This window comes from Schistosoma haematobium, chromosome ZW (assembly GCF_000699445.3).
Source record: "Schistosoma haematobium chromosome ZW, whole genome shotgun sequence".
Lineage (NCBI taxonomy): Eukaryota > Metazoa > Platyhelminthes > Trematoda > Strigeidida > Schistosomatidae > Schistosoma > Schistosoma haematobium.
In genome coordinates, this window is record NC_067195.1 from 6,682,798 (window position 1) to 6,701,946 (window position 19,149).

General features: G+C 37.9%; 1 protein-coding gene across 2 annotated transcripts; it reads right to left on the minus strand.

The window, feature by feature from the left end:
• Positions 1 to 959: 959 nt before the first annotated feature.
• CDK8_1 (Cyclin-dependent kinase 8) lies at positions 960 to 17,786 on the minus strand. 2 transcript variants are annotated; one of them, XM_051210275.1, is made up of 9 exons: positions 16,627 to 17,786; positions 15,750 to 15,984; positions 15,446 to 15,697; positions 12,232 to 12,565; positions 11,621 to 11,766; positions 9,840 to 9,937; positions 6,641 to 7,004; positions 4,192 to 4,422; positions 960 to 3,632 (listed from the first exon to the last, which is right to left on the minus strand). In XM_051210275.1, exons 2-9 carry the CDS (start codon positions 15,954 to 15,956, stop codon positions 3,552 to 3,554), a joined length of 1,713 nt encoding a protein of 570 aa, XP_051070248.1. In that variant the 5' UTR covers positions 15,957 to 15,984; positions 16,627 to 17,786; the 3' UTR covers positions 960 to 3,551. The 2 variants fall into 2 exon arrangements, with proteins under 2 accessions (XP_051070248.1, XP_051070249.1); XM_051210276.1 differs by having other exon boundaries at positions 9,840 to 9,932; positions 12,232 to 14,845; positions 15,750 to 17,786.
• Between the last annotated feature and the right edge of the window lie 1,363 nt (positions 17,787 to 19,149).

Sequence of the window (19,149 nt, forward strand, 5' to 3'; positions counted from 1 at the left end):
ACCAACAGAAGCCAGTCCCGTGCAGCTTTCTTTCATACCCCGACACCATATCATACACTGACCACCTCTCCGCTTTTACCGACCAGTCCCAGCGTCGGCAAATAGTCCACGACGTGGAATTCTCTGGGACAACATTCGTAGAACATGTCCAAGCCACCGAAGTCGATGTTTCAAGATAGTGACACCAATTGAATTATCGTCTCTGCGCCTGAACACACGATGCCGAACCTCTGCATTACTAACATGGTGTTGCTATGGGATATCAGCAATCCTTCGGAGACAACGATGATCAAAGGCAGAGAGTCGTCTAACATCCTCAACTCGGAAACCAGTTTTCACAAACATAAAGCAGAACTACCCTCACCGACGCGTTGTAGATCCGACCTTTTACAGCCAGACTGACACCACAAAGGCGCCAAAAGTGGCCCAGATTGGCATAAGCCGCTTTGGTTTTCATTATACATGCATTGATCTCACCACTCACACCACCACCAGCACTTATGCAGCTACCCAGATACACGAACTTCTCGACTACTATCTGCTCACCATCCAGGGTGAGTACAAGTTTGGAATCCTGCCAGTCTTGTAGAAGTACTTTGCACTTCGAAGGTGCAAAGCACATACCATACCTACGGACACTGATTAAGTGCGGATTGCATGCCTTGGGCATTATCGCACAGTAAGACAATGTCATCCACATACTCAAGGTCGATAAGTCTTTCTCCAGACAACAGATCCACACCACCATTACTTACGTCCATCAGAGCTGTTTCCAGAATGTCATCGATGGCAAAGTTGAAGAGGAATGGTGAGATTGGGCAACCCTGCCTAACCCTACTGCTCGAGTGGAACAATGGAGAGAGTTGGTTGTATGCCCTCACTCTGCCTGAGGTGTTTGTATAAAGGGCCTCTAAGATGTTAATAAACTTCTCAGGCACACCCTTCTTCAATAGACAATCCCAGAGGACAGTCCTATCCAACGAATCGAAGGCAGCCCTGATGTCAAGAAACATTACGATTGTTGGCCTTTGATAAGTATGACGGTGTTCTAACATTTGGCGGAGGGTGAAGATATGATCAATACATCTTCGACCAGAACGAAACCCAGCCTGCTCCTCGCGAGTCAGTCTTTCTCGGGTTTTAAACAACCTAAGAGGTATAACAGAAGTAAATAGTTTGGACGCAATCGGAAGTAAACTTTCCTCCCGATACTTGTTACAGGAACGACGTGAACCCTTTTTAAAGATAGGGACAACTATCGACTCATTCCATGACGTTGGAACACTCTCTAGCTTCCAGACCTTTGTAAACAACACAGTCAGTTCCTTAACCAGAAAGTCACCACCATCTTTAAGAAGAGCCGGAGGTAAGTCATCTAGGCCCGGTTGGAGTTCCTTGCGGACTTCCGCCTCATTTGGTGGATCAGTCGTCACCGACCATGGAGGGCAGGACAGTCCAACCGATGTTGCCGGAGCAGCAGGCCAGTCGACACCAACGCCAGCAAGACCAGACGAAGATGCCACAAGGTCCCCGGATAAACGCACGTAAAGCAAACCTTTTGAAGCGATTGATGGAGAGCGAATTTGTAGTACTTCACCAGTCTTGAATACGGGCCTCGGATAGACAGCAGACGTCTATATTAAGACTTTCTAAAGGTATAGACAGCCCTATCTGTTGTCCGATCTGCATTAGTGTGCGAACGTTGAAGAAAGCCTGTTTGAATGGTGCACGTGGTTTCAGCACTCAATTTTCAACCAGGCAATGACTCGAGAACGTTTAGATAGAGTCGAATTTCCACCATAGGCGAGCTGCTGTATAAGTTGAAAAAAAGATACACGAAGTGGGAGTAAAAGAGAGGTAATAAGTAATAATAATAATATGAATTGTTTGATTTTTAATCGAAGCGTGAATAGTATTGTCAGTGAATATCGTCATTTTATTTTATGGATACATTTTACTTTATTCTATAAATAGGGTGCTTTGTTTAGGATGATCCGTTGACTTTATTGGTTCGTAGAGTATGCTGATCTCTAGTAGTATGAACAGTCAGCTGCTTCTTAAACATACATGATATGCATCAGTACATTCCTTTTGTAGGGCAACTTACTGTTGCTTATATTTATGTACACAAAGAAAGGTTCTTAACTCGTACTGCACCGAAACTATACGATAGTTTCTGAAGTTTGTCACTCCTATTCCGGTACATTTTAAAACATCATAAGTATAAAGAGGTGACGTCTGCTTAAGCTATCTGTATTTATGTATACCGTATATTAGTTACTGTAACAAATTACTATAAAATTTGTAATGACTGTTTGTAAAGCTTCGTAAAAGAATAACTAAAAACAAGTGTCACATAAATTCCTAGTTAACCACGAAGAGTCAATGTATTTCATTTGATAGCATACTTAATTTATTGGCATTAGTGTTTTGGTCTTATTCGCATCGTTAATTTCGTCATGTGGTCAGTAGATCATGCAAGCTCCCACATTTATAAACCTACAGTCAACACCAGAGATTAAGATGAGTAATCCTAATTATTTTTTAATATGTTCAGACTTAGGACTCACTTGATAATATGACTAAAATACAATACGTGCACAACCACAAATAATAAGTTTTCAGCACATAACTGTGACATTTTTAAGAACAAAGTAAGACAACTGTCATTTATGAATCGCAGAAAATTTCGGGACAATTAGTGTCACAATACAACTGTTCTTAGCAGGTAGTCATTTTAAGAACCATACAAACTCAACGAAGATTAGATACCCAAGTTTCACATTGATCTCTTATTGTCCCTCATCAACGCAATGATGTAATTCTGAATAGATATCAAATACAATCATTCAGACAAAATAAGCTCACTGATAACATAGGACTAACTGCAAGATTGCTCTAAATTATTTTACATATGATCCTAGTGGAAGTTTTATGCATAAGTCTAGCATTACTCAGCTATATTCGCACATTTGGGATCCTGATAACTAAGTACCAGTAACTCATAATTTTTTCGACCAACAGAACATTCGTTGCTCGATAAAAAATTAGATTCAATGCAATTAGTTGGATGTCCCTGGGAATGAAACTAAACTTGTTTTCATATCGATTTCATCCTGGGGGATACGTAAGATGAGGTCACAGCAAGCCTACAGTTACAAGTGATGTAATGTTGAGATGTTAATTAAAGCAAATTTGCTTCATGGATCTAACGTCTATGTGAAACGGGATAATAATTAGAATTACGTGTAAATTTTAGTCATAATTGGTAAACAGTACAATATCTTACTAATTTAGAGTCTAGAATCTCGATAACTAGGTGATGTGATTAGCTAAATAAGCAGATAACGGACTCATGACTAGCTGGTTCACGTTCCACGCTTTCCTTCCCTGTCCACTAAATTTATCACAATACTGGGACACCTGTATATTTTTACCACAATCATTGTACAAAAATGTGTCGAAGAACAAAAACATTGGCCACAGAACTATGAAAATGTTGCGAAAATATTAATATATACAAAAAAGTAATCCACGAAGAATTGTGATTGCTAGTGGTGATAGCGTGGATAAGAAGTTCCCGGATGCCCCATATGACCAGGTGGGAGATTTCTCATTGGTTGTTGTTGTTGCTGAAATAGAAAAACAGCCCTAAGTGATATAGAATAACACATGTACAGGCTTTATGAAAATGTTCAGGGACACAGTTCTCCGAGATCAATATAAAGGAATTGCTGGAGAACTTAGCTTTAAGCTATTTATACTATGGATCAACAAACAATGAACAACACATTGATGATTAGATAAATAAACCTCATGTATTCGATAATATTGTCTCTGTACAATTGTATGTGCTGTGAAAAAAACTGGGTCAGTGATATCGACTTAGTAAACTTTAATATAAGAAATTTTAAACACGAGACTGAATATCCATCAATTGAGATAAGAATGTCATGTAGCACCTACAAATGAGTGCATTCTCTGAAATTTGTTTTGCAAAATAATATCCCGTGCTCGGGCATTGCAAATAGGTGTAGGATTTCTGATAAAGACCTTCGATAGATTCATGATATGACTAACAGTCGATCGCAAAAGCCTAGATTTATTTACATAGAAAGTATACATATATTTAAATAGTTAGATAAGAAAACATTAAAAACAAACATATAACAACGAACAACCACAAATTACCAGATTCGCATAACCTGAAGTGGTAGTAGTAGTAGTGGTATTAGATAACTGCTGAGATTGTCCTGTTATACTGGATTTATTTGTGTTTGCATGTAAGATTCCACTACTATTAACTGTTGTAGATGATGATGTTGTCGAGGAGGATGGTAATGGCGGTGGTGCAATCGGTGTTTCATTATTCCCCTGGGATAACCGAATACGCTTGTTAGATGGTATATCATCATTATTATTCTACAAGGGAATATACATTTATAGTGAAAACAAGTTTATTGAATTCATATATATATGCACAAAATAACTTAGGCTAATTAACTATATTTCATGATGTATATGAAGTTGAACGATAGATTAGTATCAGAATAGCGGTTGTGAAGATTATTAAGTATTTGGTTGAGATCATGAATCGATTGATGTTAGACCACCGTTGGAAACCTGGAAGCAATGGACGGCCGTTTCGTCCTGTTACGGGACTCCTCAGCAGTGCGCATCCACGATCCCGCATTATGCTTTCAACCAAATGACTTGAAATTTAAATCTTAGTTTAACTTTTTCGATATAGCTGTAACTGAGTAGTATAGTACGACTATTACCCAATCCAACTGATTGTAACTGTTTTGCTTTCGATATGGTTGAAATTTACCAAACGTAAATACTTATTGGGACTTTGAAGCTGGTCACGAATTAGCACACAATCACAGTTTAATTGAATAGTTCGTGGTTTCTAGATCTGAGGCTTAAAAGTATCGCGAACGCCAAGAGGTCTGAAAGTTTAGGGTTCGATCCCGTGAAGCGTCGTAAGTGTGTAAAGCCAGGGAGTCTCATATTGCAGAGCGTGCTACTTATACGGACAGATATAAGTAGTATGTATCAGGAAGTGGAAGTAGAATTCTTACTGACAGAAGAGGAAAATGAAGAGAAGAGAAAGAAGAACAGAAAACAACCGAAATAGAAATGGGAAAGGAAGAATGATATAGTTTGTCAAGGACAATTCAAGGAAGACGTGCAAATATTGTGTTTAATGGATCGTTTTCATATTTTACGAAGACACTGTGTAATCCCTTGCCCAAGTCTCCGTTCATTACAATACTAGGACTGTGGTGTATGCTACTTAGTTCGACATAAGTAGTGTATCATATCAATCAGAAGTGGAATACCTGGCAGTGTTGGCTATAGCAGTTGCTGTCGACAGAGAGGAGCAATGGGACGTATGGATGCTGGGTAGACACTAGATTTTGATGATCCGGCCGGTCAACGGAACTACGAAGGTCAGCGCCACAGACTCGACATTTTGACGAAGAACGCGGCATAGACTGTAGTAAAGAAAGCGGTGCGGTGAGCAGAACAACCGCAACAACGACTGTTTAAAAATGACGTGTGGGGCAGGCAATGGGGTGAAGTTTAAATTCACTTGGTATTGTTTACTTGAATCTTCCCAAGCAATTGGCTATCAGGACTCAGTAGCTAAATGGATAACGCAATGGCGTTTGAAGCGAACGGTACTGAGTTCGAGTTCCGGAGTGAACATCAACCCTGAGATGTAGGTACATCCACCTGACGAGTCCCAAATAGGACGAAACGCGCGTCCTAGACTACACTACTAGGCACTATCCATCTGTGCGTACAATTATCTTCACTAAAAATATACAGTTATTATTTTGAAAGAAATCATCAGCATATGTTTCGTTTAATGTACTTCATTCAATGATTGTCTACTGTTAAAGTGACTAAAATGTTAAAACAATACAAGAGAAGATAGAGAACATTTGTAGTTCAAAACGAAAGGAGTTAGAGAGCATTGTGATCTCTGAGTTGATAGATGGTTTTGGTTGTGAAGGTTTTATTGTTCTACTCTTTGAAAGACATCATCAGTACGTACCTTAATTAAAAATGAGCTACTAGAATTTATTCACAATTGTGAAAAAATTCTCATAGCTTAACCAAATCAAAACAGCATAGAAACTACAACACCTTCAAATACAAGGGGTGTGACATGTGTAACCACTAAAACCAAGGCATTACCTGATCATAGTTATGTATCGAACGAAATACAGAATGATGAATTTAATTGATCTTATTTTTCAATATGGAGTTATGGAGATTGTCGAATTCCAATTGAAATCGTGAGCCTATCTAAGTTAGGCAGTTACGCACTGGAGATAATGGAAGATGGTCGCACTATCATGGATTGATCGAAGCTAAACATTAACACCGTTTGATGCCGGTTTAGTGGCCCAGTGGTTAAGCATTCACGTGCGAGACAGAAGATCCTGGGTTTGATTCCCGCTGGGGATTCTCATACTATGACGAAACGGTCACCCAGTGCTTACAGGTTTTAAATTGTGGTCTAACATGATTTCAATTGATCTTCAATTATTAACCGTTATACAGCAGATTTTCACATGATAAGAAATAAGCAAAAAGAAAACAACATATGTCAACTGATACTGACCTGTTGATGAATTAATTGTCTTGCATGGGGATTAGATTGACCAGAGTTCATGTGTTGTTGCTGTTGCTGTGTATTCAGTGGCGGTGGCTGTCCATTTGTTCTCTGTTGTTGCTGAGGCAATGGTAACTGAGGTTGTGGAGCATTATTTCCACGCTGTTGTTGTTGTTGAGATTGTTGCTGAGGATGTGTAGTATGTATTCCACTGCCACCAGTAGGATGTGCTGCAGTTTGTCTTCCTCCAGTAGCGTTTGGTTGTTGTCCAGTTTGTGTGACATTTTTATCTGCACCAGTTTGTTTATCATCAGAATCATCATCAGAGATAAATTCTCGTTTAGGATAAGGTATAGGTAAATTTCCAAAAACACTACAATATTTGATAAAAACAAATCAATAACAAACTGAAATGATAATATAAAATGTATGGAATATAGCTAGCAGTCAAATCTAGGATGCGCGTTTCGTCTTACTAGGGACTCGTCAGATGGATGTACACGCGCCCGAGTTGGCGTTTACTTCAAGAACAGGATGCCTACATGCCAACTAAGACTCATCAAAGTATTAACAGCCAGACAATTCGAACCATTACGAATTCAACTAAAATTCCTACTCGTTCCACAAGTGAATGGCTATCGGGACCCAGTAGATAAGTGGATAACGCGATGGTGTTTTGAGCGAACGGTACTGGGTTCGAGTCCCAGAGTGGACACCAAATCTGAGACGTAGTTGCGTCCAGTTGACGAGTCCCAAATCGGACGAAACACGAGTTTAGGATTCCACTCCTAGCTAGATTCTATCTATTCTGCATCAATTTGTTATAATGACCATATCGAGACAATCTACACGAGATGCCCATATCCCAACCAAGACTGAACGGATTTCAGTCAAAAATATCAACAACGGGATAATTTAAACCAATTCAAATTGGACTAAAATGATAATACACGAACTTGTTATGATAATTGCCTAGAAAAAAATATATGTGATGCAATTATAGAATAAGGTAGGATATTAACCAAAGGACGTGTTTACTGCGCAACAGTTCGTTCTGTCCTACTTTATGGCAGTGAAACATGGCCGACAAGAGTAGAGGATATTCGTAGGTTACTAGTATTCGATCATATATGTCTTCGAAACATTGCTAGTATATCCTGGGACCACCAGATAAGTAACGCAGTTGTTAGGAAACGGGTACTAGGTAAGGATGGCAAATCGATTGATGAAGTAGTGAAACTTCATCAGTTGAGATGACTGGAACATATATTACGTATGCCCAACCACCGACTGCCCCGACGTGTGATGTTTCATTGTGTAGGAGTAGGTTGGAAGAAAGTTAGGGGAAACCAGACCAAAACATGGCACAAGTCCATGAAGTTACTGACAAGTGAACTGAGCCATGTTGGTAGGTGTAGACTACCTGGTTGGGGACCGCGAGATGATAGCAACCGATGGTTAGAGACCCTGAATGACATGGCTCAAAATCGTTTACAATGGCGCAGGTGCATCCACTCTTTGTGTTCTCCCAAATTCTAATCTTCTGAATTCTTTATATCCCTTTCTTTTTTCTCTTTCCAAATTTATTTCACTGGATTATACTCCTTGAATAACATCTTCAAGCCCTAGTGTTTCCGATTACTGCTTACACTTTTACTACCTCTACCAGTACGGGATTTGAAGCGACAACTGCAACTCTGTACTAGTATGGTATGGAAACTCGAACTGATGTACGTACGTACGAAGTTCTATGTTGTTACTGATTGACTGAAAAATACATTGGAGGTTAGTGAATAGAAATCGGGAAAATGCATTTAAACCAACTGAACGAAAATCTCTCTAAATTAATATACAGGCAGAGCACCCCTAACAAATTAATATTAAATTTAAGCGTAGACCTCATTACAGGTTAACCTGTCGCGTACTTGAATCCTACGAGGAAAATCAGTTCCTTTGAGATTTCAGGTAGGCCTTACTGACGATTACTAACTAGAATAAAACCTAGAATAAACAGGATCTCCCCATAACTACCTTCAGCCACTTAACAATTTAACTTCCTTTTGAAAAATCATAAATCTCTTATCTCAATAATTAACGTCTACACAGTTGAAATTACGAACTGATCTTAGTAAGACCATCATTGAAAATCTGGAAGTACTGGCGGGCCGTTTCGTCTTAAAATGGGACTTCTCGACAGGGTGTATCTATGACCTGGAAAAACCTTCCAGTGTCTCCAAGATTTCTCAGTCCGTGATTTCAACAGTGAAGATACCACAATCTCCGCAACTTCGTACCAGTTAATATTTAGACAAAATTGACATGTTTTTAAAATATAGATAAATTGATTACTGAAGTATATTTTTAAAGTGTCATACGATTGGAGTGAATAGCTCGATGGCGAATAGAAAAAAACAATTTAAAGGAGCATAACTCTAGGAAGTTAACTAATTTATAAACCCGATAACAGACCCAGGCCAACCAATAAAACCTTAGTTACTATCCATAATTCGATCAGTATATCTATTTATTTTGATATTAACTAATCTATTTGAACAGAGTTCATTGTTCAAAAGTTGGTTTCTAATACGATAATAACCTGTACAACCATATACTTACAATTATTTATTTATTTATTATTTATTTGAACACATAAATATTTGTACAAGAGGGCAGCAAATATATATGCGCCACACCATATTTGTGTGTGTGTGGGCTGTGATACTGCCCGGGTGCCCAAACCGAAACAGGTGATTTTCTTAGGAAGCCACACCCGAAGCCTTCAATCTAAAGGTCTGATCTATAAGGCAGTGGAGCAATGTCAGGAGATACAGTCCCATGGTAGCAGGTGATCAATAAATGGTTCATACGCTATTTTTTCTCCCAGGATCCTGGAGCCCATGTGTACAATTGATTGGAATCAAGGTTTTCCAACTCCCCTCGGTGGATTCTCCATATCCACTGACTTGGTTAAAGCGCTGGACATTCGCTTTTCGTCCCCTCGATTTCGTAAACAACACCCCCGCCGCGAGAAGGCAGTGAGTAGAACTTCCCTGATAGTGGTTGTATGCATGTGGTCATGTGAGAGCATTTCGAGAGGGAGAGCTGACTCTTCCCACCATCGGCTGTACCAGAGCATTTGGGGACTCAAAGTATGTAAACTTTAACTGTAGAATAACAACTTACTGCAAAGAAAAAAAAACGCACTTACTCATTATTTGGTTTTTCACCTTCTTTGAAGTAAGAATCTTCCATAGCCTCAGCAGCAGATAAACGTTTAACGGGATCCATAGTTAACAAACGTCTGAGCTTAGAGAATGTAAATATGATCAAAAAATTATTACAGATTTGTATCAGAATGACGGTTGGTGGGGATCATAGTAATTTAATAGTTGAATCTATGATTCGATTTAGGCTAGACCACCATTGATGCCTGATCAGTATTCTAAAGGTTAAGCGTTCGCGTGCGAGATCGAAGGTCCTAGGTTTGAGTCCCACGTGTGGGATCGTGGATACGCACTGCTCAGGAGTCCCACACTAGGATAAAACGGCCGTCCAGTGCTTCCAGGTTTTTAATGGTGGTTTAGCTTAGTTTAACTCATGAATTTAACTATTAAATTATTAAAGATTTCCTGATATCATGTCAAAATTAAGATGTATCATTATCTTTTTCATTTTTTTTCACAGTGAAAGTACAGCTATTCAGTAGATTTTATTGATACAGACAATGAACTTATTTGAGTTGGGGGTAATGTTTAGAAACCTATGGTAAACATCTTAGAAATGTTACCAATAGTGTCTAGAAAAATTATTTACGTTTGATTTTTACTTACAAAATATTAATTTTCATGGTAAAAGTATTTAATGTTCTGTAGTCAGAAGTAATCAGAAAGAATCTTTAGACTAAATCTACTATTCTGGGATTTGGACTGACAATTTCATCTTTCTGTGCTAACAGGGTATGGCAATTTGAACTGCAGTACATATGTACCAGGGTTTACGTTGTGACTGACTGAAATATTATGCTGGTTGATGCTCGTCTGTAAAGCCCATCTACAATATATATTAATATACATAAATAGTAAGGAACTAATCAGATCATATAGTAGGGTTTTCTGTACGCTAATTGCTTAAGCAATGGATAGCAATCTTATTTATCTAAAATCACGTCTTTGAGCGGCAAGTATAAGTCACTGAAAATCAGCACGACAACTTTTTCCATAAGTAGTTTCTATTTTACAGTTACTTATTACTGAGGGAAATTTTGACGAAGAAAACTGTATCAGTCTTGACTGTGATTATTTTAACTGTATAGAATGAACCAACGAAACACCGTCTGCGGATCGTTATGTTTGGTAGAAAAAATACGTGGCTACAGATAAGTACCATGGTGAAGGAAGTTCACTGAACTAAATAGATGAATAGGTTGTGATAGAGCAATGTCAAACACCTACCTTAAATTCAGAACCGTAAGTAAATCGGTCTTACAATTCTGTTTGGTAAATGCTAGTATTCTGGTAGTGAATATGGGTCAAGTGTCAATTGTAGGATAAAGGACAATATGCACGTACAAAGTATAGAATGTATTTAATCCCCTAAAAGTAGTGGAAATGTCCAAATTTTTCTAAGGGGACTTAGTACATGCCTGAATAACCACTAATAGCAAGTGAACCAGAATGACGAGTGAATTGAAGCTATGTATGTCATAAAATACTATGAAATCATATGACATCATCCTATTGTGGTTAAACGAATGAAAAATGGGTTGAAGAAAGTTCTCAACATCCAATAACCGGATTCCCTTCCAGGTGATACGCCGTGAAATACACTTTTTTACTTCGAAAGAACAAGTAAATCTGCGATGGGAAGTTGCTTTCACACGTGTTTGCTAGATTCGAATGAAAAGAGATCAAGATAGCTGGATCACCAATCCAAATAATAATAATACACATCAAATAAGGCTAAAATCAATAAAATTGTGAAATAACTTACCAAAGCTAATTCTCTTTCATCCACTTTGAATTTTTTCTCTTCAAAATAACCTTCCAGTGAATATTTACCATAGGTTTTTTTACTTATGGAATCACGTAATAATTGATGATAGTCTGGCATTTTTTTCATATCAACCCAAGCATCATCTGAATTGATCAGAAATAAAAGTAACAAAGAAGCAGACACTTTGATTATACATTAAAGTGATTTCTATTGTAACAGCAGAAATAATAACAATGGATTGCTCTCTCTGGTAAATAAATAATTAATAGACACTATTCATCACAAAGTGGTTTTATTCGTGGTGTCATTGAAAACTAGGAAAAACGGAGTAACTTCCTTGTTCTATTATGAGACTACATAGCCGTGTACATCCTCGAGCACGACAGGGAGTGTTTTGAACAATAAGCTACAGCTTCACAAAACCAATGTTCAGTATACTCGGGCTTTAAGTTATTGTTCGACTGAAGTCAGTTCTTGGTGAAAAATTACATCCCAAAAATGTTCAAAAACACAGAATCGTCAAGTCAGAAGTTTTCATTTCAGAGGTCGTACTAGGCTGTGGCATATCACTTGATCATTAGTGTTTCACCAAATAATAACTTACATACCTGGTGGATATCCCATTACACGAAAAATACGTTCCAGCTGTTCTTTGTGATATGGTGTACTTGTTTTAATATCTTCTTGACGACAATGAAATATAGGTTCATATGTGAGTAATTCTGCAAAAATACATCCAATAGCCCATATATCAATAGCTTTCGTATAATGTCTAGCTCCAAGCAGCAATTCTGGTGCACGATACCAAAATGTTACAACAACTGGATCCAAATCAGCTAATGGCTTCAGTGGTTGATAAAATAGACGAGCGAAACCTAAATCACCTATTTTAACTCGACCTCGATCAGGACCTTCACCCATAACTAAGATGTTTGCAGGTTTCTAGAAAAAAATTAAAAAGACAATTATATTATTAAGCAAGTAACAAAAGTAGGAATGTTAAACAGACATCAAAGTGGCTCAAATGTGGGTTCGTCTAAGTTGCCATACCGAATCAGTACGAGGCGGAAACAACAAAACAAATCTAAATAATATAGTAGAAATAATAAAAAAGAGAAATTAAACCTTGAGAATATGGTTCGCAAAGAGATTGGAAAAACAATTATGAAAGAGTACTGAAATTCAAGACTGAGAGGAAGATAAAGAGTGAATGTACTGACGATAATTAGAAAGGCTCCGAGCCATATAACCCGTGTCCAGCTACTGATAGCAGTTATCATGCGAACTTCTCACACCAAGTAAGATGCATCCACCAATATAGCTCAGATCAACTGTCAATGAAATGATAAACCGTCAGAGTTATCCGCTTTCCTCACTTTACTTAACTTTGCCATAGATAATATTTTAGAGATAACGCTTCTGTTCCCAGACTTTTCAAGGACTGATCTCCTTAACAGAAGATTAACTTACCGACTTAAAATACATAAATTACAGCCCTACTTAGTGGAGACGCAGAAAAAAGTCCTTCGATCATCTTAAGCAAAAATTAAAGACTGTTTAAGATGCATTACACTTCCCCTAAATACAAAATTTTGTTTTGGTGGTGCTCTCTATTAGTGCTTGAACTGATGATAAGGAGGGTATTGGTAGAACTTATTTTTGAATTCTCACTAGCCATGATGGGTTCAGTTCTCCTGGGGAGTAGGCGAGATGTCCGTCAGTCAATTGAAGGACAAGTTCCGTTGTAATATGTAGCTGTGAAACGTGATCTTTAGAAACATATGATATTCATAGGTTACGTGTACTTGAAGAAAGATGGTTTCGAAGTATTACTCGCGTATGTTAGGGCCACGGAATGAACAATACTGAAGGAATAGTAGGTAAAGATAGCAAGTTATGAATCTTCATCGGGTGAGGTGGTTGAGATATGTACTACGTAAGTCCAGCGATCGCCTAGCTCGACGAACAATGTCCGTTGGTGTGGGAGTATATTGAAATAAAGCTTGAAGTGGCAAAACCAAAACGTAACATCAGTCTATTAAGTGAGTGAATGTTAGATGAAAATGCGTTAGCAAGTGCGGAATACCTGGTTAGTGTCCACATGACTGCCGTAACTAATGATTAGAGACGTCCTGTGATATGCCTCAGAATCAGTCGCAATGACGCAGGCGAATTCCACTGTCTTCTATCAGATCTTGAAGTGGTCTACGACAAACGTCTATCTGTGCCTACTAGTTCTTTTGAGAATCTGATTACCATACCACTTAAAAGTAATAATATTCAAAAATCTTTAATTTGAATAACTTTCTAACCAATAACTGATAGGTTTGCAGTGAACGATGACCAATTCATTGTTTTATGCAAAATTACACAGTGCCTTTGTGAAATATGAAAACCATACACTCAATACATTATTTGCACATCATTCTTCAGTTGTCCCTTACATGCTTCCTCTAATTGTTGTTATTTCAATTTCTCTGTTTCCCCACCGATTATCTTCCATTCAATTTTATGCTGACAGGTATCCTACTTCTGATTGCTACCATAAACTTCTTATATCTATCAGCGTAGGTAACGTAAACCACACCCAATCCCCCCTTTAAACGGTCGCTCTTGCAGTCGTTCTGCTCTCTGTGCCGCTTTCCTCTTTATCGCAGTCTGTTCTTCGTTTCTCGTCGAAGTGTCGAGTCCGCCGGCGCGCTGGTTTCCCGGGCTATCTACCTCTAATATCAGCCCGACACCCAAGACGTTCCACGTCCTCTCGCCGTCGATGGAGAATGCTACACCCAACGCCGTCTCACTGGGCCATTCCACTTGATGTCTGCTTCCTGGGCCTGACGGCATCAACTAACGACTCCACTCACGGCCCCACAACAGTGTCCTCAGAACTACCCTCTCTCCGCCTTTCCGTAGGCAGTGACACCAAAAGTAATGAACGAAAACTCATTTGAGAAAACGAATTTATTGTTGAATGCAAAATTACACAGTACTTCTTAAAGTATGAAAATCATACATTAAATACATCATCTGCACATCTTGCTTGAGTTGTCCTTTACATGCCCCACCATTCTTCTAATCCTGTTGTTATTCCGATTGCCCATTGTTTAAATTTTATCTTTATCTCAGTTTTCTGCAGGTAGGCATTCCACTCCCAAATCCTTCTACATACTACTCATGTCTGTCTGCATAAGTAGCGCACACTACAGGTTGAAGATTTAATATCTAAACAAATGAAATCAGCAGCTCGACGAAAATATTCCACAAAATTTTATACAAAACATTATTTGGCAAATTATTAATTTGAATCTCATGTTACATCGTTCGGTCTTTCTAAGCGCAGTTGATTTTAATAAGTTAGCAGATACAGTCTCATGAGCAGCCATTACCAAGCCTCACCATGTCATTTCACATCACTAATTGATTAGCACTCTACTTAACATCCTGTTAATTAAATCATCCCTACAAAAAATGAAAACCACCACTAACAGCAGTAAATCCAACCCAACCACCACTTACGCTCACTCAAGTTCACAAGTCCAACGACCGAATAATCTCACTTCTTACAACCGGGTAGTTTCACAACAGGTGAGCAATACAACAGAGACAATCACAGTAGAGCACCTGTGTTCTACATTTACGATTTACTACCAACGGCTATGTCTTATTGGTAGTGCAGTGTGAAATGACAAAACCTCTGATGATGGGGAGCCAAACTCTTTACGGTTCCACTAGAAAGAAAGTGCATTCACAAAATGTCTTTGGGCTGCCGAATATTTCTTTAGACTTGAAAAAAAAACAGACGAAATTATCATTAGAACGTACCAAATCACGATGTAAAATCCAATTGTCATGTAAATAATGGATTCCATTTAATATTTGATACATTAAACTTTTGACCATATTGCCATAGACTTGAACTGTACTTTTATTTGCTTTAGTTGTTCTATGAAATTTTATAATATGCCAAAGATCATGTTCTGCAAAGTCGAATAGCAACCATACTCGCCTAGTTGTATGATTCAGAAAAACTCGTTGTAGAGTAATTACATTTGGATGCTTTAACTCACGAAGAAGCTAAAACATGATACATACAAAATATTTGTCATTGTATTATAATTGAACTTACAGCTATTTCTCGGCACGCAGACATAGATAAGCCAGTGCCTTCGATTTGTTTTAACGCATAATCTCTACTGTCTGTACCATCTTTAAGTTTAGCTTTATAAACACTTCCATATGTTCCACGACCAACTTTACATCCTTCAAAATCAAAAAGATCTTCTACTTTCTCACGAATTTCATTTAGTTTTCGTTTGAATTCCGCATCCACCATGTTATATTTTCAATCCAAATCCGATAAGCTACGAGAAAATATAAACAGTTTAAAATTCCTAACTAGCAGTAAATGAATATACAAAACTGTGAGCAAAACTTGATTTATGAAGGGGAAATAATGCTTCCTGTTAATTAAAACTAACATAGTTATTGTGTTAGGGCACAACTACGGTAATTCAATTTGTGTCAATATCTTGAAACACTCGCTTCGGTGGCTTAGAAGTATACTACGAGTGTCACACCAGAGATTCCCACGTCGCGAATTATTTACCGGTGATGGGGCTAGGTGGAAAAAGCATAGAATTAGCCTGTTTATAACACAGCTCCAGGATGTGAGATAAAGCCATCTAAGACTGATAGCTATTGGTTTATCACAACTCACTGGTTGGGGTTCTGAACATTGTCCAACATGGCTCAAAATAAAGTCAATGATAATCCCGTTGTAGTCCTTTTTTATATTCGTTACAGAAAGGGTAGTTCTATTAACCGAAGTTTTTTGGTTATACTTTTAACTGCACTTCATTTTCCCCTCTATCTACAATAGTACCTTTTTAATTATATGGTGAACGCCATAGTTTGGTCTCAAATTGTACTATAACTTGATGAGTAAGCAAATAAAACAGAAGACACTTAGCAAATTGCCTAAAATATTTAATCCTAGTAATTACCTCTAGAAAAACTCGTTCAGACTGCCGATGAGTTTTCTTTTAATCTTTTTTTATCATAAAAAACCCCGATAGGAAGGCGTAAGACTGATCATGGAAATTAAGTTATCTGGGGTATCTAAAAACATAGAAAGTAATTTAGGGTGTCAGGATCAAATGGAAAGCGATAAATAAATCTATCGAAAAATAATGGATGTGGATTGGGAAAACCAAACTGTAGGATGTACAAGAATATATATACGTAGTTGACAAATAAACACAATCAAATGTAGGTGGCATTCAAACCAAAGTGGTTTGAAAATGAAATACCATTTATTTCTGTTTTAGCAATCAAGGTGGTTTGTTTCCTCCCATGTAAAATATTCAGCCCATATTCCATTATTGATGATGAATTATTAAAATTTAGATCCAACATCGATCTCACAGATTTTTTCATCAAGCCATTTATGTGCCCAGTAGTAAGTCTTGAGCATTATCGATCTATTGTACGCGCAAATAACAGTAAACCACATATTTCAAAAAGTAGTAAAAAAACACCACCACAACCGCTGATTGTCACTTCATTTCGGAATCCTATAGGATTCATCAGTATACTGATGAAAGTTACGATCCTCAATGATAATGTGGATGTGTTTCAGTTGTCCGTTCTTTGATGTTTTTGTGTGTGACGGAAATTTTTTGTACATAGATTCACATCCACATTTAGATCTGGTGCAATGAGAAGTAGCCGCAAAAAAGCTAGCATGGAGTAGCACTTTGTTAGATACAGTGAACATTTTTAATCGCCACATATATCCAATAAACCCATCATAAACTGCTTACTTATGTTTCTTTTCGAGAACTCAATCAAGGATAGTCGTACGTGTCGAGTATTAACACTGACCTTGTATCCTTATTACTACAACGCAGATGTGATTATTACCGTTATTACTCCTGAAGACCGTGACTCAAACCTTACATACTATTCAATCGTCTGATTCATATAGAAAAATTTGGAAAGTTGGTGAATGTCAGGAGTATTTCGGCAAAAGTAGGTTGAAATGTGATTTTCAAGACATTTTCTGGGGGTAATTTTCAGTAACTAGAATTGGAAAGAAATAACTTGAAGCACTAGATTAAATGATTGTCCATAGCCAAAACACAGTAGCGCATAATTCATACTTAATATCCAATCAAGAGCCTGTCCAATACGTTTTTGATGACCTAGTATTCATTTTTTACTTTAACTTCTAGGCATTATTGTAAGTCTTCAAGTTTTTAGTATTTCACAGTGTTGTTATTTTATCCACTTGGTCGTGCCAGTCTTTGTAAAATTGACAATTAATTGGGAATAATTATTTCCTCGTTATAAATAAATGCATTCATTCTACAGAGTTTGAATAGCTAGATTCAGCAATTATCACAGTTTTTGGGGGGATCGGTTGACTGCACTATAATAATCTATAAAATAGGAATGTAGAGGAGAGACGTTGACAATCAGAATGCAAGCATTATGAACAGACAAAAGTAGTAATAGATTAGGTGACAAAGGATAAGATAAACAGAGATGGGCTTATATCGACGGTGATGATGGTAAGAAGAACAACATTAACACTGGTTTTAAAGTACGAGGGTTACATCAATTCCAACTACTCCAACTCGAGGTCGCTAAGCAGTGGGTGACTATGTTCTTACTGAGACTGCTCTAAAGGGTGTCATCGATGGATGAGCACATCAGCTACAGCGTTGGACCCTCACTATCACCTTAAGTCTCTTCGACTTTGTGCGGCCACGTCTAGTCTATTCGCCTGTAACAACCATTTTCAATAGACCGTATTGATTGTTCTTCGTATACTCACGCTGTTGAGTTACGGTTCGAAAACAGATAGACTTTACCAAGCCAGATATTTTACTTGTTATGACGTTCGCTAAGCCAAGATACTGTGTTCGAAAGTCTAGGAATTGGTTTAGAGTCGCGTCTGCGGGAAATCGCCTCCTAACGAGTTTAGAATTAGAATTGACTAGGATACTTGTAAGATATGTAGTGACCTACTTTTATCAAGAGAACGCGATTGGTTTAATGGAAACAATTATTATTACCACCAGTTGTACCAGTGATTGTTTTACTGTACTTGTTTGTTTGACTGCACTAAAGGCATTCTTCTTTCCGTTGATTGTGACCTTGCACGCGCTTACGTTTTCTCAGTGATTCCGCTTGTACTCTTTTGGCACAATCTTGGTATCCCCTCGATACCACGAGATCGCCAACAAATATATGTCGCTACAACCTCCAATAGCCTTCTGATATCTGGTACGCAACGTTTTTATAGTGGTGACCATGGTCAACCGCGATTCGAAGACACACTACAGACAGTTGAGGAAAAAATCGAGTTTGGGAAGTTCTAGTCTGGATCAGCCACTAGTGAAAAACGTGTGCTTCTCAGTGGTCAAGTGGTTTGTGTAGGACTGTAGAGTTGTGGTCTACTATGATATTAGTACTGCTTTTATAAGAGACCTAATCCTAAAATTGCAGATTTGTCATGATGT